A 27,405-nucleotide genomic window follows, 5' to 3' on the forward strand; every position below is an offset into this window, starting at 1 on the left:
GAATTTAGCAGGGTAAACGAATTCCCAGCAGGCACACCGCACAAAAAATGTGTAAATGCTAACTGGCATTAAAAAAATAAATAACAGATTTAAAACACTCGCTCATTTTATACTTTGTTCTTTCACTTTTAAACACTAGGGGGCGCCATAATATTAAATGTAAGCTAATTGTTTTAAACAACGCAACGAAAAATGCAGAAGTGAAGTCAAGTGTCCATCGAGGAAAGAAATAAATCCTTTCTTCAGGTAGGCTACTTTTAAAAGATTTCTGTCAAAAACTAAATAAACCCCGCCTATTTTAGAATAGCCTCTATTAGAATCGTGTTTCGCGACCAAATGCCATATTTGATAGGTTAACGTTACTTATTATAGCTACAAACAATACAATTTAGGCTACTGCTTGCTGTTTGGAAAAATATGAAATTATTTAGAATGTCAGAAGAAAATCTGAAAGCAGTTTGAATGGGATTCCCGAGCGTGCAGGGAGGGAGCAGCTGCAGGTGTCAGCTGTAGTGATCGAGCTCGATCATGATCTCATGAACTCTCAGAAGTGTTGGGATATGCGAAAGGAATGAGTCGAGCACCCGATGATGGAGAAATTAAATGAGCAATGGGGAAAGGGAATTTAAAGCGCTCTGGACAACAGTGTTTCAAAAGCCTAAATAATCTATTAAATAGCCTATTCTTTAATTTTGCATCTTTATTATCGGCTAGGCTACACAATATGCGTAGCCTAAGTTAGCTGCCTGTGCCATAGGCTATAGCCTAGCTATGGGTTGGGTTAGGCAGTAGAAAATCATTAACCTGATGGTATAGAATAAAATTAAGTTTAATGAAACAAACGCGCGCGCGTTTGTGTGTGTTTGATTTATGAGGACACAAATTTGTATAATGACATGTGTATTACACTGGTATTACAACTTAAACGTGGTTTATGAAGACATTTCCGAGTCCTCATAATTCAAATAGCTTAAAAAAAACAATGTTTTTTTTAAAATGTAAAAATGCAGAATGTTTCCTGTGATGGGTTTAGGGATAGGGGCATTATAGGAGTAAGGGGATAGAATATACAGTTTGTACAGTATAAAAACCATTACGCCTATGGAATCTCCTCACAAGTAGGCTATACCAAAACAAACGCGCGTGTGTGTGTGCGTGTGTGTGACTAACTTAATATCTTATCATTTAAGCTCCTCACTGATCTGTCCTGGTGATGATGGTGGTAAAGGGTGTGAAAATCTGGAGGAGGCAACCCACTTTCTCAAAGGTGACCACTCTAAACCTCTCCACCTCTCTCTACTCCTCCACTCCTTACCCTCTCTCTCTGTCTCTCAGCCTCTCATTCACTCCCACGCAGTAGGCTACCCCTCTCAGGTTGTGACAGCGGTGTCCATCAGGCAGAGATGCCGGCTGAAGGATTCGTGATTGTAACTGTGATTTGCGCTCTAATGGCGCAAAACTGCCGTGGGGAACTTGTGGCGCACGTGCAGGACCTTAATCTCGTGCCCGAATCCTCCCTGCTTAAACCCAAAGTCATGATCGCGATTTTGGCTCGGAACTCGGCGCACAGCCTGCCGTACTACTTGGGCTGCATCGACCGCCTGGACTACCCGAAGGAGCGGATTGCGATATGGTGAGAATCTGTTGTGGAGTGCTGCTGTTGAGGACGGGTAATGTGTGTGTGTGAGAGAGATGATATGGTTTGCTTTTGCAGCAAGTGTGGTGGTTGAAAACTGAGAAGGTCTTGTACATAGTGGAGTTATTGTTGAGCGCGCGCATGCAGGTAAGGGTTGGTTAATGAAAACCTTCTGGCAGATAGAGGAACAGAGACGCCGCTGTCTGCGTGAAGCAGACCTGTTAAAGCGGTTTACTACTGTCACGCGTGTGAGCAAGGATTTAATTACATGTTAAATGAAGATGAAAGACATTTGCTGAATAAGCAACATGTCAAATCGGTTCTCTTTATAGCTTATTAGAGTGCACATTTTTAAAATTACGTTTTAAGAGAATTTATGTCAGCATAATTTTGTGGCGCAATTAGTTGACCTTCGTAGAGCAAACCTACCGTAGTCCTACGTGAACTTCTATACTTTTGCGAGAAATTTGTAATATGGGAGTGCTAATAATCAATAAATAAAATCTGAAAAGTGTATTATGTTCTGTAAGCTGTAACTTCCGAAACATAATTTACTCCAATTGCTTACTGTGAAGTGGACTTCAATTGAGCGACTTCTTTTAGGCCTATTTATTTGCACTGACTAACTTGTAAACTTTTTTAAAAACTTGTAAAAGCTGATAAAACGCACAGAATATGCCACGGTATATGTAGGCTATCCTATATCCATGCCCCATATTGTGATATAGATCAGAGTGAAACAAAAAAGAAGAGAAAAAAATGTTGGCTGGGGATTTGATTCTATGCATTAGTTGTTGACTGGAGCTTGATATGTGGGTGTTGCATTGAAAAGTGAATGCAGATTAATGCAAGTTTGTAAAAAATCTGCTTATGTCACCAGAGAGAAGCCTGTCGTTTTCACTGTAAGGTCCAGTTGTGACATTTTTATTAACATTATTGAAAAAAAAAAAATTTGTTCACAGTAAGATTAATAACATGCCTTTATAAAATATATAAATTTCATGTGAATTTTCATTTCATGACAACCTAAAATGAATTGGCTGTCTTTGGATTATATTTCTAGCATGTGCAGTATCAGGAAGACCTTCAGAAGTTTACTGAACAAACGGAGCAGTCAATGACAGGCTTAAAGTCTCATTGCTTTGCGAAAAGAATGCTGGGAATTAGGGGGAAGAAAGGATGGAGAGAGAGAGAGAGAGAGAGGAAAAGGCAGGGGAGGGGCACTGTTAAAAATTACACAGGGGCACCACGAGTGGCCTAACAATCCACATTCCATCCCTATTGACCATGTGCAGAGGTCACCCACCATGACACCTCTCTCCCACTTTCTCTTCTCTGATTTGTTATGGAAGTACCTCAGATTGGATCAGAGACTGTATAAAGTGGAGGAGACATGTTTACACTAGAATTCACTTGTGCGTTAACTCAACTAGCCTGATAAATGATTTGATGGCCACCAAGTCTGCCATTAAATGTAAATTAACTGGATTTATTGTTTACATGCATGTGATTAATCTTACTGTGAACAGTTCCCTGGATTTTTAATCAATATACCATAACTTGGACTTCCAGTGAAATAACAAGACTTCTCTCTGCTGATGTATGCAGGACTTCTCCAATCAACTTGTTCACTTAAACCCCGCCCCTTTATTACAAGCTCGCATTGAGATCTTTCTCCATCCAATTAACAACCAATGAATCCAAAACCCCCCGCCTTTCAGTTTTTTTCTTTTTCAATAATCTGTTTCACTTGGATGTACTTCACAATATGGAAGAAAATGTGTCGCCACTTCTGTTACATCACAAATTTAAAAGGGACTTTGATTACAGTGAGAGTTTCTGCAATTGACTGGCTTTAGCGTGAGCAAAGCTATTGTAATGCTGAAGAGAATTGTGAGCGCAAACAGGGGAGACCGAGAGGGCAATCTCGTCTGACTGTCCTGATTAATGACTCTGACAGTCTTAAGTAATACAGAGGGAAGTTTTAAAGAGTGTGAATCCAGCATCATGTTCCCCAGAGGCACAGTCCTGTAAGTAGTGAAAACGGTGTTCAAGCTAATGCTGCTAACACAGCTTTTGACCTAAGTTAGACATGACTGATCAAGTTACAGTCAGATTTATTAAACACAGACTCGTTTATGAGAGCTGACTGATCTTTTGTGCCTGTCTACTTGTCTTATCGGCATGGTATGATTTTTTTTGACAACTAGCAACTTTGCAAGAAGTTTCCCTTTAGACTCAAGTGTTCGCTCCAGCAGTTATGATGCTGTTGTTGAGGAATGTTGGGCATTTTGGCAGCATGGTGAATAAAACAAAGCAGTTGAGAAAAGGATTTAGATATGTTGGGTACTGAGCTGAAGGAGATCTGTAAATGATTGTTTATTTCTTTACAGCTGTGAGTGTTTTTTTGTTTGTTTTTTAGGTTTGCATGAGCGCTGCTGTAATCAAAACCCTGGCACAGTATCAGTTCAGTGGGGTCTAAAGCCTAACTTGAACTTTTCTGCCGCTCTCCTTCAGTATTGTTCTTTTCAACATGTCCAGAACCAGTTTCCGCTCTTTCCAACAATAATTGCGTCCATTTAGTTGTCCACCCCATACACTCAAACTTCAGAAGGCCTCAAGGGTTCAAGAGTAGAGGAACAATAGTGCACAAAAGTCCAGACGGCAGGATGATTGCTGGCTTTAGTCACGGCTGTCTAGAGTCGAGCTGGAGCAGTAGTTTATAGGTGCGCAGTGTGTTGAGTTAGGGAAGGTGACCAAATAATGTCAGGGCTGAATAAATGAGTAATTTAACTTAGTTGGAAAGCCCTTGGTCGTATAGGTCATACGTTACATTCTAGACCCCAAAAGAACTGTAGTATTGTGAAATATTATTACCATTTAAAATAACTGTTGTCTGTTTTAATATATTTTAAAATGTAATTTCGTCATGTGATGCAAAGCTGAATTTTTTTAACAGACATTACTCCAGTCTTCTGTGTCACATGATAGAAATCATTCGAATATGCTGATTTGCTGCTCAAGAAACATTTCTGATTATTATCTATGTTAAAAACAGTTGTGCTGCTTTCTTTTTGATGCATGTAAAGTTCAAAAGAACAGCATTCATTTGAATTATAAATCTTCTGTAACATTAAATGTCTTAACAGTCACTTTTGATTTGATCAAATGCATCCTTGCTGAAAAAAAATTACTTCTTTGGAAAAGTTGTACTGACCCCACATTTTAGAACGGTAGTGTATATTCTAATTAGTTTTTGCTAAAATAAATGTATACATCTAGGCTAATATTTCATCATAGCATCATTTTCATTGTGTCACTTTCTTGCATCTCTGGAGTGATTAGTCACATGGCTCAGTTGATTTACTCAAAATGTTGTGTGGTCCAATGCAGCTGCTATTGAGATATTTGGGAACGCTTATAGCTCTCTCCAGACATTATGTAGACTTCCTTGGGTCTGACAATCTAAGAGGCTGTTGTCACAGTCTCAGTTGGTTTAGGTTGTCCCAAATGGCACACTTACCTTAAGAACTGAGGACAAAAGACAGGCATGCGTGAAGCGAGCAGCTCTGCAGGGACATATTTTAGTGAATAGCGAGGTATTTCGTGGTGACAGAGGTTTGTGTTGCTCACTGTCTGCTGGATTCATCCTTCTGGTAAACCGCTGGGATCACTAACAATGTAAGCAATCAATCTATCTGTCAGCCTCTCACGGTTTCAATCTTTTTCTCTCACACCTCATTTTTTCACTATCTCTCTTGCTCTCTGCATAAACACATATCACATACATTTTCACAGTGTAGGGAGACTGTGAATGTTTGATAAACTGTGTCAGGTGAGACTGGGAATCTCTCCTGCGTTAGTATATGATCCTACTGTATATCATGCGCTTGAGCAAAACATTTTTTTCTTTACTGATGTGTGCTTGTTTTTTGTGATTTCCTTCTGAAAGATTTACAACTAATTTGACTCTTTGTTGCTTTTATCAGATTTGTAACTCCAAAACAGATGTATAAGAGAACAATGAGTCATTGAAAAGCTCATAAAACTATAATGCTGTGGATGGATCTGCTACCATCTCTGAGGCTGTTGTTTGCAGCTGTATTAAATTAAATATATTGGTACTTTTAATGTGAATGTGATTATGTACTTTTTGTTTTGTTAAATGTCATGAAGCTGGTACTTGGCATAAATTGCAGTTTTCAGCAGGGATGAACTGTCATCATACTCTATAGTTGTGTTTGTGTGTGACATGGCAGAGCTGTGTTGACAGAGGATGGCTGGAGGAATTTGAGCACAGCAGAGGTTTCACGAGCCCTTTTGCCCCCTCCTCAATCTACAGAGCCAGTGAGCCACGTCAGCCCATGCATGGGGGCAGAGCCACTGGAAAGCAAACACACACACATGCACACGGTGGGCTTTTGTGTATTATAAGGATTTTCAGACACAATCATTTTATACTGTATAAGTTTACATTCTCTCCACTAACCCTAAACCTACCCCTTACAAAAAACATTCTGCATTTTTACATAAAAAAACAAAAACATAATTTAGTATGATTTATAAGCCGTTTTCCTCATGGGGACCAAAAAAAAGGTCCCCACAAGGATTTTAGATATTGACATTTTTTCCACATAACTTGGGATATACCTGAACCATACACACACACAAATATACAGGTGAAACTCGAAAAATTAGAATATCGTGCAAAAGTTCATTGTGCAAAAGTTCATTAATTTAAATAATTCAACTTAAAAGGTGAAACTAATATATTAGATAGACTAATTACATGCAAAGTGAGATATTTCAAGCCTTTATTTGTTATAATTTTGATGATTATGGCTTACAGCTAATATTGTGAAAAGGTTTCCTTATATCTGTAAGCCATAATCATCAAAATTATAACAAATAAAGGCTTGAAATATCTCACTTTGCATGTAATGAGTCTATATAATATATTAGTTTCACCTTTTAAGTTTAATTACTTAAATAAATGAACTTTTGCACGATATTAAGATTTTTCGAGTTCGATATCTGGACGTATTTTAAATAATGGACATTTTCATTGATATTTACAAAGCAGCAAACTTTGTCAAATTGTTGTTGTAACTTCAGGGATAGGTTACCTAAAAATTAAAATCATTTACTAATCTTCATGTTGTTCCAAAACTGTATGCATTTTTTAAAATCTGTTGAACACAAAATAAGTTTAAAGCAAAATGTCTGTTCATTGAAAGTTGGTCCTGTGTTGCTTTTGGAGTCCATTTGCTTGTATTTTATAGACTAAAACAGTTCTTCAAAATATATTGTGTTTTGCAGAAGAGAATAAGTCCTACAGTTTTGGAACGACATGAGGGTTAGTAAATAATGACTTTGAATTAAAAAAAAATCATGAACTATCCCTTAAAATGAAAAAGAGTGTGGTGGGTCGCATCAGCAGGTGATGCTACAAATCATCAGAATATCTAAAAGAAAATCAGCGCTGATATAGAAAAGATACTTATGTATTATTCAAGACTGTTCTCTGTCATTATTTACACACATGCTCATAATACAGCAGACACTGTCATTGTTGTTGAAACAGGTAATCGGCCTAGTGGGACGTGTTTTACTGTGTTGTCTGAGCACGTTTACATCTACGTTTTTAGTAGTTTTTATCTACCGGTATGTGGTTTATCCAATTCAGTATTTTTGTTTCATGTAATCTATTTTTTTTTCTGTTTATCTGTGATGGCTGTACTGTGCAGGTGGAAAGAGCATAAGATGTGCGTGTATGGAGGTGAGTAGCATGTGGTTTCCAGATGCTGTCAATAATAAGGTCATATTGAGGAGAAGCGGAGAGACAAAAAGAGAGAGTGAGCCTCGAGCAGTCAGATAATGAGCTGGAGACTTACAATAAACTTCAAAAAGGTTTTTTATAAGCAAAGTCCTGCTTCCTCCAAGCACAGCAGGAGCGTACGCATGCATACAAATCTAGAGTTAAATATCCTGCCATGCACACACACGCTGCTCTAAACACTTTTCATCACCTTTATCATGAGGTCCACTTACAGAATAGTGCAAGTGAAATAACTTTCAGTGGTAAAAGGTGTTTAACATTGAAATATCAGATTACTTGCTGCTTGGACTGAGGATTTATTTCCCAAACATAAAAAAAAGTATATAAATCAACACATCGATAGGGGAAAGTGCCTAAATAATTGCACCTGGACCATATTCAGAAAATGAAGTGTATGTAACGTGGTCAGTGTCAGATGTCTGTTGTGGCCCTTGGGTGTGGAAATTTGTCAGAGATCGAAAGGTGAGAGTGAAAGGTGAGGAGAATGTGTCTGCCCGGATATATAACTGATTGAACCTTCTGAAACCAGAAGTTATAGTCATTCATAAGCTGGCAGGTTCAAATTCGTCCGTCTGTTTGCTTGTCCGGTCATGAATATGAATGTTGACTCCTGCAGCCAGAGCTAATACACAGGCTCAAAGACTTCAAACAGGCAGAAATTCACTGACTTAATTTTTCATTATACATTGTTCTTTTGATTTTGAGAAATATGATCCAGATATTTTCTTTACTCATCATATACAGACATAATGCAAGCATATAGCATAAAGACATGCAGAAATCATAAATCTCCATACCCACCAGAGATTGTATGTATATACTTGCACACTTCAGCATGTGTATATGTGCAGTTTTCTTTGTCATGGATCAACATAACCCAAAATGCTCTCTCCCCAGTGGTTGGAGAGCACATGTGAAATCATTAGCCATTAGAGAGGCATTTACAGAATTACAGCGTGTCCATTTATTCCAGATGTTTATTTCGGTTGCAGCAGTGTGAAGGAACCACAATTACATAAACCTCATATAAATGCTAGAATGAACCGAGAACTGATGAACATAAGAATGAGAATAGCATGCAAAGAAAAGCTAACACACGTGTATTTATCCTCATATAATAACATGCATTGCTTTCCTGCTTCATTATTGTTTGTTCTGATTTTGATGGATTTTTCACAGATGTTCTGGAAAAATTGCAGCTTGAAGGGCTGTTTTCCTTTTAAAACAACTGTGGCACACTTACATTCGCTGAAGTCATCAGAAAAGCAGTGCGTGTCTGAAACCAGTGATCTTTTTGACACGGCATTACCTGTCATTACCTGTGTGTCAGGTGTTTGGAACCAGTGATAAAGAACCAGACTGCTTATCAAGCTCAGTGCTGTCTGTTCCCCCTGCTGTCATACACTCGTAAAACCTTGGACACACATAAAGCATACTTAAAACACATACAACAACTTGGCCTGTATTTTCAGAACTCTTTGTCGGGATATGTTGTTAAGAGCGAGACTGTCTTGAGTGAGTTATTGTCTATGTTTGTGAATAGCAGTCGTGGTGCTAGTATGCACACTGCATGTACTGTTATCTGTTTGTGGGTGGCGTATGTGAATTTGCGGGTTTACACTAGTATTATTCACTGCGGGTTTTCATGGCAGACATGGGTATAGATTTGGGAGGTGGCTGTGGTAAAAATATATGTACAGGGTCTGCGGGTAAAAACCAGTGTTGGCGAGTATATGAAACAGTGGCAATCACCAGTTGGCCGGTAACATTTTTATGATTTCTAACAATGCAATATTGTGAGAACATGAACAAATTGGCCTTGCGAATTTAAATATTCAAACGTAAGAAGATGCGAAAGGGAACTCAATTCGTAACTCGCAGTGCGTAATACTGAATAGAGCTTTCTTTCATGTCTTCTTGCACTTGAACAGACACAATTCAAACAAAATTGTCAAAATGCCCATCTTGGCAAGTATCCTAGTAAACATAGTTGTCATTAGTGAATGTAAACAGTTGAGAAAGAAAATGCATTAGCTCTTAAAGTGACAGCAGCCTAATATTCCTGTTGCTGTCTGTGTTTTTAATGTTATTCAAACAACAAAAGACAAAGAAAAATCTTTTGCAACTTTTGTAGCTTTAAAAAGGAGTAATCTGTTTCATGGCTGGTAAAAAAAAAAAAAAATCTATGCCCGGTAAATTTTCCATTGGCAGGTATAGCAAAAAGTTAGTTTTAGTCCCTTTTATGCTGTATTTTTTTTTTTTCGCTTGTTTGACTAAACCTTAGTCAATTTAGCAAAGCTTATGCTTTAAATCAAGTGAACAGTGTAATTTAGTTTTTGTTTTGTTTTGAGCTCAATTTAGGCCTGTATTGTTTAAAGGATGTATAATTTGTACTGGAAAAGACGAGACAAAATGCTGATTAAGAACATGACTCGTTTAACCTTTTTTTGTGCTCTTTTACACATTAGGTGAAAAGAATCCAGTTTAATTTGCCTCGTTGTCGTTGCCTAAGTTATCATCCTGCTACTACTGTAGAACAGCCTGCAATGCTGTGTATAACAGTATAAATATGAATATAAACACCAGTTGGATTTTATTTCTTTCTGGTAAAGGTGGGGTGAGGAAATGTGCATGCGTGTGTGAATGTGACGACAGAGGTGATGTCAATATTTGTTGATTCTTTCGGTTTTTCTGCAGAGTCCCTGTGCAGTGGAGGTTTCCATTGGCATGGCCAAACAGCCCTGACTCAACTAAGGACACTGTGTGTGTTTGTTTACATGTGATTTCCACAACCCACAGTGTAGTAAGACTGGGAAAACTTACTGTTATGTCACAGCATTTGTATGTTTGGCGCTTTTAATGTAGTAAAAACATGAATTCGTTTTGCATAAATTTTGTTGCAAGTGATGGTATCTTGTTTTATGAAGTTTTTAATGGCTCATCTTTTGCATACTTAAATCTTCACTTTCTCTCTGAGTTGCCAGCAACATATTTAAGTTTGCTATGCTAGGCTTTTGAAATGCTAATATGAAACTTAGACATACATCTTTTACCTCTCACAAGCTGGTGTTGGCAAGCTGTTGTTAAGTGCCTCACTTCCTTGCAAGCCCATAACTGCTCCTGAGGAATTTATCAGCTCTGGGAATACAGCGCTAGCTGCTAGCTAGCACTGTCAAATAGCACTTTTGACATCTTCATGTGAATTTTAATAGTCTTATCAAGCTCTGCCACAAGTCTTTGAGTCTAGGAGAAGGAAATACTAACTCAAAACACATGGTTCACTGTTTCACTCTATAGCCTGAGGGAAGCATCTCTCTTTCTCTGCTCCTGATGAGCAGCTGTTTTGGGAGATTGTCTTGTTTATATTAAAATGAAGTAAACTCTGCTTTGTTGTTTCTTGAAGGGCTGCAACGGACCATAATGTGGACAACACCACAGCCATCCTGAGAGAATGGCTGAAGATCAGCCAGAGCAGATATCATTACGTGGAGTGGAGACCCATGGATGAGCCACGGTTGGTTAAAAACATCTTGTTTCAGAACAGATGGTTTCAAAGTCAATCAGCACTAATGGCTGTTTATGGAATTTGCAACAGTCTACTAATCTCTTTCCCATTTAAATCTAATGATTTCCAGAACAGGGATTAAATAATTCTGTCGACCTGTATGACCTTCTTCCATGGAACACAAATTGAAATGTTTTGAAGAATTCTATATCATATTATGTAATACTCATTTTCATGTAGGCTACTTAAAGAATGAGCACATATGTTTTCAAGCTTCAAAAATGATACAGAAGCAACATATCATGACTGTTCCATATGACTCGCGCTATATTCTAAGTCTTCAGAAATCATATGATAGCTTTATGTGAGGAAAATTTTCAAATTGAAATTTTGTTCCCTGACAATCTTGATACTGTTCATGAGAGTTCATAAGAAAAGTCTAATTTGTAAACGAGTTGCTCTTTTGAGTCAAATCGTTCTAATGAACCAGTTCACAAAACCTAGTCTGAATGATTCTTTCTTAGCAATGCATGCATTTTGTTTTGACATTTACTCAGGTTGCTGAAGATACAAACTGAGAAGAACTACAACAAAATAATAAAAACTAAAAAGAACATAACATTACACAAAAGTACTGGTGTTATCAGTACTTTGCCCTAGTGGTTAGTGCACTTGTTCCAGCACATTATGCCATGGTGCTCATGCAGAGGATGTGAGTTTGAGTTTGTTTGCTTTTCCCAATCTTATCCCGATCATTTCTTGTTCTTTAAGGCTGAAAAAATAGTGCGGTAGATGTCTGTAGAAGAAGATGAGATTAAGTTTGTTTATTATAGGAGTGGAAAAAGTTTTCAACCAATAAAACTGCATTTTATTAAATGTTATTTTAAGAAAAAGTGTATGCAACTTCTTTTCTGATGCAAGGTCGTACACGGATGAGTGGGGGCCGAAACACTGGGCTCCGTCTCGTTTCAATCATCTGATGAAGCTCAGGCAGGCGGCACTGAAGACTGCACGAGAACGCTGGGCTGATTATATTCTGGTGAGATGCTGCCATTCTTGTAATAGTTGACTTATTTATGTTGCATCTGTTAGACCCATGTTAAATTAAACCACATACCAAATGATACAAAAAAAATGACATCTCTCTCTCTTTCTCTCAGTTTGTTGACAGTGATAACCTCCTGACCAACCCACGGGTGCTGGATCTCATGATGGCAGAGAATTTCACACTGGTGGCGCCTATGCTGGATTCCCGATCCCTCTACTCAAACTTCTGGTGTGGCATCACACCTCAGGTACCGCTCTGTCAGAAAACAGACTAAAAGAGTAGTATTTTAAAGGGATATTTCTCCCAAAAATCATTTACTCACCCTAGTGTTGTTCCAATCCTGTATGAATGTATTTCTTCTGAGGAACATAATAGAAGATATTTTGAGAAATTGACATTTTATTTTTGTCCATACTTTTATCGACTAGTCACAAAAACATCGTCTTCTTCAAAAATGCCATCTTTTGTGATTTTGCAGGAGAAAGAAAGCCATACAGGTTTGGAATAACATTAGGGTGAATAAATTGTGTCAGAATTTTCATTTTTGGGTGAACTATCCCTATAAGGCAAGATTTCTTCAATAGTACACAGAATGCGTTCAAACCGATTTGTACATTCACAATGAAATCTAATTATGACCAGTACTTCAATAGCCTGGCTTCTCTGCCATCATCTCAGGGTTACTACAAGCGCACCCCAGACTACCAGCCCATCCGTGAGTGGAAGCGTTTGGGCTGTTTCTCAGTTCCCATGGTGCACTCCACCTTCCTGCTGGATCTGAGACGTAGCGCCACGTTGGACATGGCCTTCTACCCACCTCACCAAGACTACAGCTGGGCGTTTGATGACATCATGGTCTTTGCATTCTCCGCGCGACAAACTGGTGAGAGTTCAGCATTATAAATAATCTATATTTATCTGCCTTACAATGTTTTATAATTTACTATCAACTATAACTAACTAAAAATTCTAGCATTTATTAATCTGATATTAAATATTAAATAATGAAATGCTATAGTTATATTACTGCATTATGACCAAACATGAAAAATAGACAAATAGAAAAACAGAAAAATTTGTCATGTTTAAGCACATATGATAATCTCAAAATAATATAGATTAAGATTTTATATATAGATTAAGCCAGGATTAGGCCTCGATTAAGTTCAATTAAGGCATTTACGTATATTTTATAATGTGCCTTAGAAAAAAACATTACTGGTGTGCATCTTAAAGGTAGGGTAGGTCAGAATTGTCTAAAAAAAACTTTTATTCAAATTTGTTTAAACTGTCTTTATATACCAATGCATAATTAAAATGCAAGTACTCTGAAATAGAAAGTATGAAAAACTGAGTGACTCTAGTGTATTTAATCTTCAATAAACACAGCTCATTAATTCCATTCACTCCCACCTAAAAACGGGTGCGCGACTGCGCGCACGTGGGCAGAGCCAGTAATAGCGGCGGTAGTCATGGCGACGGAGAGTGACAGTCGCGCAAGCCAATCCTGTGATTCGTCCCGAATGGAAATAATGAGCTGTGTTTAATGAAGATTAAACGGTCTAGAGTCACTCGATTTTTATACTCTTTTTATCAGAGTACTTACATTTTAATTATGCATTGATATATATAGAAAGTTTAATCAAATTTGGTAAAAAGTTTTTATATAAATCCTACCTACCCTACCTTTAAGACAAAACAATAGAACTGACATATTTCAAGATATGTCAGTGCAAGTTGCTTTCAGTTAAAACAGCTCAAACATGCATTTTAATCTGGGACTAAACTTAATCCTTGTCCGTGAAATCGGGGGAAATGTAAAAAATTTGTTAGTGCATGTAGAAATTAACATTAAGCGAGATTAATAAATGCTTCTGAAGTATTTTTCATTGTTAGTTCGTGATAACCTAACGTATTAACTAATGTTAAAACATTGACCATTATTGCAAGTGTTACCATTGTATTATTCAAGTGCATGAGTTGTTTTTGAAATGAGTGTTTTTGAAGCACAGAATGTTTTCAGAGCAAACAGATAAAGGCAGTTAAAGTGGCGTTCCTCTGTTTTTGGGACCCAGAACAGACACGGATCAGAACACCCACATAATTCACAGCACCTCCAACTGTCCAGCTCCAGTATATGTTGCTGAGGAGGGTTTGTGTTAGTGTAGCGTCAATGCCGTCTAATCCTGTGGTTAATATAACCAGCTCCAGCCGGGCGTTTTTATGGCCTCTTTGGGTGTTTGTGGATATTCCATTGAGGAAAGTGTGTGTGTGTGTGTGTGTGTGTGTGTGTGTGTGTGTGTGTGTGTGTGTGTGTGTGTGTGTGTGTGTGTGTGTGTGTGTGTGTGTGTGTGTGTGTGTGTGTGTGTGTGTGTGTGTGTGTGTGTGTGTGTGTGTGTGTGTGTGTGTGTGGAGTTACAGTAAATCCAGAGAACACACAGCTAACACAAAGTCGATAAAGCTGGATTCCAAACACACCCATGAATACTAACAGCACACAAACACACATTAATGATGTAACACTCATGTTTCTAGTTGTATTGGGTGGGCTATACAGTGTTTGCATGCATATCATTTCCATGAAGTGTATGTATTATGCTGTTGTTTTTCTCTGTAGGTGTACAGATGTACGTGTGCAACAGAGAACATTACGGTTTTCTGCCTGTACCTCTGAAGGCCCAGCAAAGTGTAGAAGATGAGAAGGAGAGTTTCATACACACCATCACAGAGGCAATGAGTAAGTATTATACAATACTAATTATATTAAAGAATGGATTTTCAATCATTCATTACAATTCAAAAGTTTGGGGTAAGTAAGATTTTTTTAATGTTTTTGAAAGTAGTCTCTATGCTCACCAAACTACATGTATTTAATCAAAAATACAGCAAAACAGTAATATTGTGAGATATTATTGCAATTTAAAATAACTGTTTTATTTTTTTATGTATTTAATTATATTTTAATGTGTTTATTCCTATGATGTCAAAGCTGAATTTTCAGCATCATTAATCCAGTCTTCAGTGTCACATGATCCTTCAGAAATCATTCTAATATGCTGATCAGATTCTCAAGGGAAAAAAACGGTTAAAAGTTAAAATCTTTGGTAATATTATAGATGTATTAATTGGCATTTTTAAAATCAATTTAATGCATTGATGAATAAAAATCTTAATTAAAAAAAAAAGAAGAAAAAAATACTGACCACATACATTTGAACAGTAGTGTATATATCTATACTGTATATACATACATGCACTCTCACATGCATTTGGGTTTTTTTTTGTCATGAAGAGGATTTTCCTTTGACTTCTTTTGTTTTTATCCTGAGCTAATGTTTTTTTTTTTTTTTTTGCCATAACCCTAAACCTAACACTCACTTAAACCTTTGTGAATTATTGTTTTCATGACGACATTGAGTATGTTTATAAAGATATTTTCTTCTTGGGGACCGTTGCCTGGTCCCCACACTGTTGGCAAACACACACACACCCATAATGAAGCACACCCATGGCAACTGCCCCTAATAAACCACCCTTTTTCCAGCACTTCAACTCTTTTACACTTTATATTTTCGACCTGCATTAATTAGAGGTTATATTTACATTTTGTTATGTTCCAATGTATAACTGTCAGATGTGCATTTAATCAGCGTCAAATGCCTTTTCTTACAGTCGATCATAACATAAAACCCTCCGAGTTCCTCTTCGCTCCACCCAAACCCCAGGACAAGATGGGCTTTGATGAGGTGAGAGAGCAGAATCTCAGGAATGCCTTGCTTGACTGGACACTCATGATAGTTATCCTGCAGAGAAGCTTCAGCTGATTTATGCTTCTTTGAAGTGACATTTTTTATTATTTTGTCCTGCCTTATTTCTCAGACTCTCTCGTTCTCTCTTTTCCCCTCAGATCTTTCTGATTAATCTGAAGCGGAGGTTGGACCGTAGGGAACGGATGTTGAACACAATGGCAGTGCTGGGTATTGACGCTACGCTGGTTGATGCTGTAGATGGGAAGTAGGTCATCAAGGGGACGTTCTGTGGCATTACATTTATGATGTTGGGGGTATTTTGAAATGTGGCAGAACAATTCAAGTGAAAGTGCTTCAAATTTTGTTGATCTTACCTTCTGTACTCTCTCAGGTCACTGAATACATCTCAGCTTCAGGCTCTAGGTATAGAGATGATCCCGGAATATAAAGATCCGTACTCTGGTAGGGTTCTGACACGCGGAGAGATTGGTTGCTTCCTCAGCCACCACTTCACCTGGAAACAGGTAAAGACACAATCGCATATAAACAAATATGTGGCACTTAAAAAAAATAGGGTAAGGAATAGGCTAAGTCATTTTTTTGTCTTGTTCAATAAACATGTAGTGGAAGGTGTCCTTAAAGTCCTCATGTAGTCAATCATTTTATCCCTTAAAACTCACCTTCGATCACCAAAATTACATATTTAAATGCTTTTGCCTTAAAAAAAGATTATTCATGCCTTAAAATGGCTCTACACCCTTGCCTTATTTCGTATACGCGGTTCTATGAATATGTAAATTTGCCCCGTCTCCACTCACTCACAACAGCTCAGAGATCCACTCGTTGACGATCACACATTGACGTGATTGGTTACAAGGTAGTTTGTGACGTCAGAAACACCAGCGATTTCAAACTGTGTTTTTGAGACCGTCTTTGGTTCACTGCAGTTTTAAGGAGAAAATATTCAACAATGGTGTTGACTTATGAATTTGCACATGGTTTGTCTTAAAGCTTATTAAAAAACCCACATAGACATATAATCAACATTAAAAGATTGATTTTCACCAAAGGGGGACTTTAAGTCAAGTCAAGTCAAGTCACCTTTATTTATATAGCGCTTTTTACAATACAGAGTGTATCAAAGCAGCTTCACAGTGATAACATGAAAATAATACAAAAAACAATTTCATCATTGTCCACCTTTAAGGCAGATCTATAATATTGTTGAATATTAAATGTCCCCAACTAAGCAAGCCAGAAGGTAAGGCAACAGCGGCAAGGAACCAAAACTCCATAAGGTGACAGAATGGAGAAAAAAACCTTGGGAGAACCCAGGCTCAGTCGGGGGCCAGTTCTCCTCTGGCCAATGAGTGAACAGTGTATGAAGTTCAGAATGAATCAGAGTATTTGTCCAGTTCCGGTTGGTTGAAGTCGGAGTGGAGAGGAGGAGAGACTGGTTGACACTTCAGGTCAGCGTTGTCGTCGTGTCCTGGCGCTGGTCCTTAATCAGATCTAAGATATGGCCTGGTTCCGGTGGACAGCAGTAAACCTCGGGATAGACAGAGAGACTAATATTAGCGTAGACGCCATCCTTCTTATGATGTACCAAGTACATCAGGATTTACGGGAAGTGTTCCCGGTCCCGGCTGTTCTAAACTATGCAGCCTAATTATAAAAGTCTATAATGTGTTATATGTATGCTAGGCCGAAGAGATGTGTTTTTAGTCTAGATTTGAACTGACAGAGTGTGTCTGCTTCCCGGACAATGGTAGAAAGACTGTTCCAAAGTTTTGGTGCTAAGTAGGAAAAGGATCTACCGCCAGCAGTCGATTTTGATATTCTAGGTATTATTAACTGGCCGGAATTTTGAGATCGCAGTAGACGTGAAGGACTATAATGCGTTAAGAGCTCGCTCAAGTTCTGCGGAGCTAAACCATTTAGTGCTTTGTAAGTGATCAGCAATATTTTAAAATTTATACGATGTTTAATAGGCAGCCAATGCAGTGTTGACAGAACAGGGCTAATATGGTCATACTTCCTGGTTCTAGTAAGAACTCGAGCTGCTGCGTTTTGAACTAGCTGTAGTTTGTTTATTAAGCGTGCAGGGCAACCACCCAGTAGAGCATTACAATAATCTAGCCTTGAGGTCATAAACGCATGAACTAATTGTTCTGCATTATTCATTGAGAGCATATGACGTAATTTAGATATATTTTTAAGATGGAAGAAAGCGGTTTTACAGATACTAGACACATGACTTTCAAATGAAAGATTGGTATCAAAGAGCACACCCAGGTTCCTAACCGACGACGAAGACTTAACAGAGCAGCCATCAAGTGTTAGACAGTACTCTAGGTTATTACGTGTGGAAGTTTTTTGTCCAATAATTAGAATCTCTGTTTTTTTCTGAATTTAGTAGTAGGAAATTACTAGTCATCCAATTTTTTATATCAGCTATGCATTCCGTTAATTTTGTGAATTGGTAGGTTTCGTTAGGTTTTGAAGAAATATACAGCTGAGTATCGTCGGCATAACAGTGAAAGCTAATTCCATGTTTCCTAATGATATCTCCTAATGGTAGCATATACAGAGTGAACAGCAGCGGTCCTAGTACTGAGCCTTGTGGTACGCCATACTGAACTTGTGATTGATAAGACATCTCTTCATTTACTGCTACAAACTGATAACGGTCAGATAAGTATGATTTAAACCATGCTAGTGCAATTCCACTAATGCCAACATAATGTTCGAGTCTATTTAAAAGGATGTTGTGGTCAATGGTGTCAAATGCAGCACTAAGATCAAGTAATACTAATAGAGAGATACAACCACGATCGGATGATAAGAGCAAATCATTTGTGACTCTAACGAGAGCTGTCTCGGTACTATGGTACGGTCTAAATCCGGACTGAAAATCCTCGCATATCATTTCTTTCAAGAAAGGAACACAGTTGTGAGGATACTGCTTTTTCTAATATCTTTGACAGAAATGGCAGATTAGAGATCGGCCTGTAATTGACTAGTTTTGTTGGATCAAGTTGCTGTTTTTTAACAAGCGGTTTAATCATAGCTAGCTTAAAGGTTTTTGGTACGTATCCTAGAGACAAAGATGAATTAATGATATTAAGAAGAGGATCTATGACATCTGGAAGCATCTCTTTCAGCAGCTTAGTTGGTATAGGGTCTAACATGCACGTTGTCGATTTAGATGATTTGACGAGTTTGCAAAATTCTTCCTTTCCTATAGCAATGAATGAATCAAATTTTCCCTCAGGGAGACTACAATGCACTTCCTGATGCGATACTGTATTAGACGGGTACATAGTTATAATTTTGTCCCTGATATTATCGATCTTATAAGTGAAGAAGTTCATAAAGTCATTACTGCTGTGTTGCTTGGAAACTTCTGGGCCTGAAGCTTTCTTTTTCGTTAGTTTAGCCACTATTTCAAATAAATACCTAGGATTATGTTTATTTTCTTCTAATAGGGTTGAAAAATAAGCAGATCTAGCAGCTTTTAAAGCCTCTCTGTAAGCAATCGAGCTCTCCTTCCATGAAATCCGAACCACCTCTAGTTTTGTTTTCTTCCAGTTGCGCTCCATTTTTCTGGCTGCTCTCTTAAGGGCCTGAGTGTGCTCGTTGTGCCACGGCGTTGGACTAGGCCTATGTTCTTTAATCTTCTTTAAGCGCATCGGAGCAACTGTGTCTAAAGTGCTGGAAAAGAGAGAGTTAAAAGTTTCTGTTGCAATATCAAGTTCTTCTAAGCTATCCGGGATGCTGAGATGATGAAACTGATTAGGAAGATTATTGATAAAGCAATCTTTAGTGGCAGAAGTGATCGGTCTAACATATTTATAACACGGAGTCGGCTTTGCAGCCTTGGCTAAATGTAATTTACACGAGACTAGATAGTGATCTGAGATGTCATCGCTCTGCTGCAGTATTTCAACGGCATCAACATCTATTCCATGTGATAGTATTAGATCTAGAGTATGATTACGACAATGAGTCGGTCCTGACATGTGTTGTCTAACTCCAATTGAGTTTATAATGTCTTTAAATGCCAATCCCAATGCATCTTTTTCATTATCTATGTGTATATTAAAGTCACCAACAATTAGTACTTTATCTGCAGCCTATACTAATTCTGATAGAAAGTCTGCAAATTCTTTGATAAAGTCTGTATGGTGCCCTGGTGGCCTGTATACAGTAGCCAGCAGAATTTTCCAACGTGATTTATCGTTTACACTATATATTTTTACATTAAGCACCAACACTTCAAAATAATTATATTTACAACTAGATTTCTTAGTGGTTTTGAAAATATTACTATAAATTACAGCAACACCACCTCCGTTGCGTTTCAGACGAGGTTCATGTTTATAACCGTAATCTTGTGGGGTTGACTCATTTAAAGCAAAGTAATCGTTTGGTTTTAGCCAGGTTTCTGTTAAACACAGCACATCTAGGATATAATCTGTAATCATATCATTAACTATTAGCGCTTTTGAAGTAAGAGATTGAATATCCAGCAACCCAAGCTTTATTATTTGCTCATTTGTATTATATCCGTTTTTTATTGGTTGAAGATCAATTAAATTTTTAACCTTAGATGGGTTTGAACGTATTTTGGATTTCCAAGTTCGGGGAACAGACACAGTCTCTATATGATGATATCTAGGTGAAAGAGGCTCTATGTGATGGGATTTAGCTGACCTTGGTGACGTGAGGCCGCTAGCAGACGGTCGGTTAAGCCAGTCTGTCTGCTTCCTGACCTGAGGCCCAGATTGTCATGTTTTATCTCTAAGACTATGAGCCAAATTACTAGAGAGAAGAGCAGGACCATCCCAGGAGGGATGAATACCATCTCTTTTCAACAGGTCAGGTTTGCCCCAAAAACTTTTCCAATTGTCTATGAATTCTATATTATTTCGTGGACACCACCCAGACAGCCAGCCATTGAGTGAACACAATCTACTAACTATCTCATCACTCCGGCGAACAGGAAGGGGGCCAGAGCAAATTACAGTGCTTGACATCGTACTTGCAAGTTCACACACCTCTTTAATATTAATTTTGGTGATCTCCGACTGGCGGAGTCGAACATCATTAGTGCCGACGTGAATAATAATCTTAGAGAATTTACGTTTAGCATTAGCCAGCACTTTCAAATTTGCTTTGATGTCCGGCACTCTGGCTCCCGGCAAACATGTGACTATGGTGGCTGGTGTCTCTATTTTCACGTTCCGTGTAATCGAATCGCCAATAACTAGGGCACAATCAGAATAATTCTCAGCGGGTGTTTCACTGAGCGGGGCAAATCGATTTGTTATCGGAACGGAAAAGTGTTTTTTTGATCCGCGACTAGAGCGATCTCTCACTGTCACCCATCTGCCCTGCTGCACGGGCTCTACTTCAGCCGGAACCGACTCATGTAAAGAATTAACTAGGCTAGGCGCATCCAAAATAGTATCTAAAGCTCTAGCACTCTTCATACTATTCTCGATTAAAGTTTGGATGCGTGTCTCTAGTTCTGAAATCTTCTCCGTCAGCCTGACTGTCTCCTTGCATTTATCACATATAAATCCTATATTGCCGACAGAGAAGGCTATGGTAAACATGTGACATGAAGTGCAGGTGACAATAACAGGAGAAGACATTACTCACCGTGTTTGTTGACTGATTCTTACTCACCTGTGCTTTTATGAACTCAAAGGTGCGGGCGCGCGAGAGAAAAATAAATAACTGAGCGCACGGGTGGTGCGTTAAAAGGCTAGCGAGTTAGCGTGTTGTGCTGACAATAACGGAAGCTAGCAATGTCGGGTTAATCTGAGATGTTGAGTAAGCTGTCGAGATGTTGAGTAAGCTGTCAAAGTAAGCAAATGCTTACTTTGAGTAAGCAAATGCTGATATTCAACATCAGGATGTCAAACTAAATATCATTAGATTAGACTTTGTTCTTTTAATTTTATATATAGTTTTCCATTGTTTTGTGCACAATTTGGGTTGTGTCTAAATAGAATTTTAAACACTGCTTTGTGTTTTTTTTTTTTTTTTTTTTGCGTAACGTCAAATAAATATTGAAATTGAATTCATGAAAATGATTGGGAAAAAATGTAAATGGGAAATGTATACTTCCCATAAATTAAAGAATTATATTGGTTGAACTTTTTTATTCTTATAACTTATTTAAAAGAGTTGAATGGTTGAGCTTGACATTCTTTCAAGACTAAGATTTGTATAAAAATTAGGGCTGTAACGATTAATCGCGATTAATCGAAATCCAAAATAAAAGTTTGTGTTTACATAATAAATGTGTGTGTATTGTGTATAATTATTTTGTATATATAAATACACACACATGCATGTATATATTTAATAAAAATGTGTTATTTATATATAAAATAGTTATATTTATATATAATATAAATCATATAAAAATATATATGCAGTATATAAATGCAAATATTTCTCAAATATATACATGCATGTGTGTGTATTTATATATACAAAATAATTATACACAATACACACACATATATTATGTCTAAACAAACTTTTATTTTGGATTTCGATTAATCGCGATTAATCGTTACAGCCCTAATAAAAACGTATATATTTTTTATGTTAGATAATTTTTTTTCTTCATTATGTTTATTTAACACATATAATAATTATCACAACAAAACATGGAATTTGTGCCTGTATTGCTTTAACAAAGACCTTGTTTGCTGAATGTGCTCTATATTTGTACACAAACACAGGGACACTGGAGTTCCTGTGTCTTTGTTTTGCCTTTAATGGCATCTTTTAAGATTATGGCAGTTAGTTTTTAACCAAATGTATTAATGTAGTATAACTGTACAGTTAATCTCAGCTGGACAAGCAACACTCCAGTAAATGTTACCATTTGCTGAAACAATCATTTCAAAAGACAGCGTGTTTTCTGTTTAGTCCCAGTAGTTTACAGGTGCACGATGTGTGTAATAGGTGGTGGAGAGGGGTCTGCAACATGTGCTGGTGTTGGAGGACGACGTGAGGTTTGAGCCTCGGTTTAAGAGGAGGTTGCAGACCATCATGGAGGATGTTGAAAAAGCTCAGCTGAACTGGGACCTCATGTAAGAATAACACCAGCTGATAACAAGCACACGATAACCGCTGACAAAAACATATTTATACATCTCTCTCTGTTCGTCTTTCTCCATAGATATGTGGGCCGTAAGCGGATGCAAGTAGCTCAGCCGGAGGTGTCTGTAGAGGGTGTGAATAACTTGGTGAAGGCCGATTACTCATACTGGACTCTGGGTTACGCTCTTTCACAGCAAGGGGCCAAGAAGCTCCTCGCTGCTCAGCCACTTGGCAAGATGCTCCCTGTAGACGAGTTCCTGCCAGTCATGTTCAACAAACACCCTAAGTAAGTGAGATGGATGGATGGATGGATGGATGGATGGATGGATGGATGGATGGATGGATGGATGGATGGATGGATGCAGATGGATGGATGCAGATGGGTGGATGCAGATGGGTGGATGCTTATTCCTAATTGACACCGATTCGGCTATGTCTATGAAACCTTTGAAAAGTACGATCAGATCTGACCCAGGGAGCACTTGTCATGTATAGGTACAGTCTTTTCAACCACACAAGAATCACTATTTCTATCACAGTAATTAAAATAGTTCACAGGAGTACTGAGATAAGTTTATAGTTCAGATATAAACACTGGTGTCTACATACAAAAATACAGTAAATCGCCTTTTGAAGGTATCTTGACACTTCAAATAAAGATTTTTTCAATAAATAGATAGATTTTTTTGATGCGGTTAAACACAGGCACACACTGAGGCTGTATTGCTGAGTGGCACAGACACAGTGCTTAGATTGTTCAGAGTGAGAAAATAAGTATGGTGTCCCTGCTGGGTCACACAATGACTGCCTTTCTACCTCATTTCCTCTAGTGGGAGAACTGCTCAGCACTGGCTGTGCCCCCCATATGTGTCGCCTTTACTGGCCCTTCTCTTTCTCTCCTTCAGCACCCTGCGGTCCTTCTCCCCTGTTGTCTAGCATTCTCTGGCTTCCCCTGTCTCTCTCCCTGCTCTTTCTTTGAGGAATTTTGGGAAGGGCCAGTTCTTCCTGTTGCCCCGCATTAGAGGGACAAAATTCCCATTGATAGCTGAGTTTGGGGGAAGGGCCATTAGTATAAGACAGATGGATTACTGTATAAATATACTCCTGTGTGTGTGTGTGTGTGTGTGTGTGTGTGTGTGTGTGTGTGTGTGTGTGTGTGTGTGTGTGTGTGTGTGTGTGTGTGTGTGTGTGTGTGTGTGTGTGTGTGTGTGTGTGTGTGTGTGTGTGTGTAGAGAGTGAGCTAACGACTCATTGTGTACCCCAAGTGTGTGAATTTACTCTTGTATATAAGCGTAAAGGGTAGTAAAAAATTCAATGTTTTCATGTTCAATGGAGATTATCTAGCATACCGGTAGCCATTACAGAATCATTACTAAACGTATATATTTTATATTATGTTAGTTGTAACATTATACACTGGTCAAAGTTCTTGCGTTTCTTTTGAACTTTTGTTTAAAATATATCACAGTTTCACCCCCCCCCCCCCCCCCCCCCCCCCAAAATGTAAACAGCACAACTGTCGTCAACATTGATAATAATAAGAAATGTTCCTTAAGCATGAGATCAGCATATTAGAATGATTTATGGAGGATCATGTGACACTTACTGGAGTAATGATGCTGAAAATTCAACTACCATTACAGGTTTTTTATATTTTTTATATATATATAAAAAAACAGTTATTTTAAATTGTTTTAATATTATTGTTGTTTAAATAAATGCCACCTTGGTGAGCAGAACCTAACCAACCCCAAAACTTTTGAACAGTATATAAATCACATAAAAAAACAATATAAATAATTTATTCACTAAAATGTTTTTCATTCTTCCTGTTTGTAATTTTTCCCATGCCCTTGTTTTTCTTCCCCCCTCATCTTTGTACTCTTTCTCTCTCTCTCTTTCAGTAAGGCATACATGTCTCACTTTGATCCCAGGGATCTTCGTGGTTTCTCTGTTGAGCCATTGCTGTTGTACCCAACACACTATACGGGCGAGCCGGGTTACTTCAGCGACACTGAGACGTCCACTATTTGGGATGACGAGGCTGTCAACACAGACTGGGACAGACAATATGCCCAAAAAACTGCCCAGCAGGCACAAATTCGCTCCGTTGCCCAGAACAGTGTCACCGGGGACACACCACCGCCTGCGTCCCGAGCCTCGCGAGACGAACTCTGATGTGTTCTCGAACTACACAACTGAATGACAAAACACACTGACTCATTGACAGCTCACTCCTCAATATCCAGCAGTCCCCTCCTCCTTGGCGACACATCAGCCAATAGCATTACAGCTGGCTGGGATGCTCGAACACCATTGGCTGGCTGGTTGATTTTGCACAAAGACACACAAGCTCTTTTTGTTTCCACTTTATTTATTTCATCATGCCTTCCAGAGACATTGAGGGACCAAACTGGCCCTGATGGACACTTTAAAGTGTTTAAAGGATGAGGACACTGCAGAAGGACTGGACAGAGAAACACAGACATATGATAGTTAGATTTGGTTTTGCTAGTCAATGAACAAGACAGATCTTTATTTTAAGGTTTTCTTTTTATATTCTAATATAAAAACAGATACAGTTTATGCACTGTGTTTAATAAAAGAATCGAATGCCTGTCCACATTTCTACTGTATATTATCAGGAAATAAATATTTTAAGTTGATGTAGCCTATTTTAATAGCATCACCAAATCATTTTTAAATGTCATTCATGTGTCAAGTTTATTTTAGAGCCAAAAATTAAGAGCTTTGGTTACATACTTTTGTTTGGAAATTGTTCAAATCTGCAGTTTTCACGTTTTTAAGTTGTACTGGATTTAAAACCCTGTTTAAAACATGTTAAATTGCCATGGAAGGAGAACGTGGGACTCCACGTGACACAACATTGAAGACACACTGGTCATTAAGTATGTGAATGAATGAATTTTAATGAATGAGAACAGCTGTACAAAATCTATTTCAAAGTGTATGTGTGAGACAAGTGGTGCTTTTGTGTTATTGTCAACATCCTTTTGTCACTTAAGTCCTTCCAGAATATTCCTGGAGGCTAAAAAAATACATATTCCATGTATCTTAAAAGAGTGTATGATTCAACTGGGCATTATGTCATGTATAATAATTAGAAATAGCTCTCATTTTTCCAGACACACTTGTATTTTTCCACTCAGCAGGCTGGCTCCTGTTCTCTGACTGTCTATTTCATTGCCTTCTTTAAAGATGTCATGGTGCTGGTGGTGGGCTGATTCAATAAAACTGACGATCAATAATATAATGCATCTAATGATGTCCAGGAAAGCCTCAGATTAATTTTGATATATCAGCAACCTTTTTGTGCTTGGTTAGTTAACTGTCATCTTGAATAACATGTACTTGCAACAGCCTCTGGCTGTTTCTCTGCTAAACTCTCATAGTTGTGTTTGAAACCTCCATTCAGTGTAGAAGGGTTGAGTCCTTGCTTAGGTTATTATTAAAATGGGCTGCTTCTGCATTTGGCTACCAAAACATGGCACATTCTGAAAACATTGACCATAAACAAGCTTGCCATTTCAGAATGTGCCGCCAATTTTATTTGTTCAGTGAGTAAACAAGAGATGTTTATTCAAAGCAGCTCACAATTTTTCCGGTGCTAAAATGTCACGTTTGTGCCATCACTGCCATTAGTTTAACTGATACATTTAGTTCACTTGACAATATTGTGACAGAATAAAGAGCGGGAAGGCCTTTTGTTTTTAAAAATCAGTATGGGAATCATAGCATGAGCATGACACAAATATGTAGTAGGCTACAGTAGATGTCTTGCTAAATTATTTCGGTGATGATGTAGTAGGCTACACTATGGTGTGCATTTAAATATAAACGCTCAACGCAATCTGTCTCATCATGAGTGGCAAAATGCTGTTTGGTAGTTCCTTCGTGCTGTAATATTAGGAGACCCTGCCATCTGCTGGAACATAGTGGTATTGTAGTTTGTCTGTGAGGTTCAAAGGCATGGTGGGTAATGTTGGTGGGTAATAACTGGCATATCATGTGGATGTGAATTGAGTAGGCCTACTGAAAAGCAGTGTATTTAAGTGTGTTGTGTCTTAGGTGATGTGTTTCATACATAACCCACACTTATGTAACCAAATATATCCCTCACAAACAAGCCACTATGACTAATGTTTTTACTATGAGAGGCATGAAGGAAGTACTTGATTTTTGTGTTTCAGTTTGTTATCACTATTTGCCATCAAGACCAAGTGTTGAATAGAATGGTTTGAATCATAAAGTGCTATTCTGTTATTTAGAAGAAACTTCAGACACTAGGCCTAAATACTATAGCTTTTTACCTATTTTTAATCTGTCTTAATTGAAAAAAAGTAAAATGTGCTTGCTTATATGCAGTGGATTATTTATTGATTATTATTTATTTATTGTCTGGAGATTCAGAAAAATAATTTCTAGGCATGACTTTTTGTCTCACTGTTTTGATTATTTATTTGTGGTGTGTAAGTCTAT

General features: G+C 37.9%; 1 protein-coding gene across 5 annotated transcripts; it reads left to right on the forward strand.

The window, feature by feature from the left end:
- The first annotated feature begins 163 nt into the window (after positions 1–163).
- colgalt2b (collagen beta(1-O)galactosyltransferase 2b) lies at positions 164–27,046 on the forward strand. 5 transcript variants are annotated; one of them, XM_079636955.1, is made up of 14 exons: positions 188–246; positions 1,191–1,267; positions 1,336–1,633; positions 10,879–10,989; positions 11,902–12,019; positions 12,141–12,275; positions 12,707–12,911; positions 14,646–14,765; positions 15,701–15,774; positions 15,936–16,042; positions 16,169–16,301; positions 22,768–22,895; positions 22,985–23,191; positions 24,810–27,046. In XM_079636955.1, exons 3-14 carry the CDS (start codon positions 1,404–1,406, stop codon positions 25,081–25,083), a joined length of 1,842 nt encoding a protein of 613 aa, XP_079493081.1. In that variant the 5' UTR covers positions 188–246; positions 1,191–1,267; positions 1,336–1,403; the 3' UTR covers positions 25,084–27,046. The 5 variants fall into 5 exon arrangements, with proteins under 5 accessions (XP_079493082.1, XP_079493084.1, XP_079493081.1 ...); XM_079636959.1 differs by lacking the exons at positions 1,191–1,267; positions 1,336–1,633 and adding exons at positions 6,956–6,992; positions 7,384–7,415 and having other exon boundaries at positions 196–246; XM_079636956.1 differs by lacking the exon at positions 1,191–1,267 and having other exon boundaries at positions 164–246.
- Positions 27,047–27,405: the final 359 nt, after the last annotated feature.

The sequence above is a fragment of the Phoxinus phoxinus genome, assembly GCF_949152265.1.
Source record: "Phoxinus phoxinus genome assembly, chromosome: 15".
Taxonomy (NCBI): domain Eukaryota; kingdom Metazoa; phylum Chordata; class Actinopteri; order Cypriniformes; family Leuciscidae; genus Phoxinus; species Phoxinus phoxinus.

Excerpts from the sequence above, each read along its gene's own strand:
- colgalt2b (XM_079636956.1), top strand. The coding sequence starts at position 1,404 with ATGCCGGCTGAAGGATTCGTGATTGTAACTGTGATTTGCGCTCTAATG. Across the intron at positions 1,634-10,878 it reads AAGGAGCGGATTGCGATATG|GGCTGCAACGGACCATAATG; the intron begins GTGAGAATCTGT and ends TGTTTCTTGAAG. Across the intron at positions 12,912-14,645 it reads ATTCTCCGCGCGACAAACTG|GTGTACAGATGTACGTGTGC; the intron begins GTGAGAGTTCAG and ends TTTTCTCTGTAG.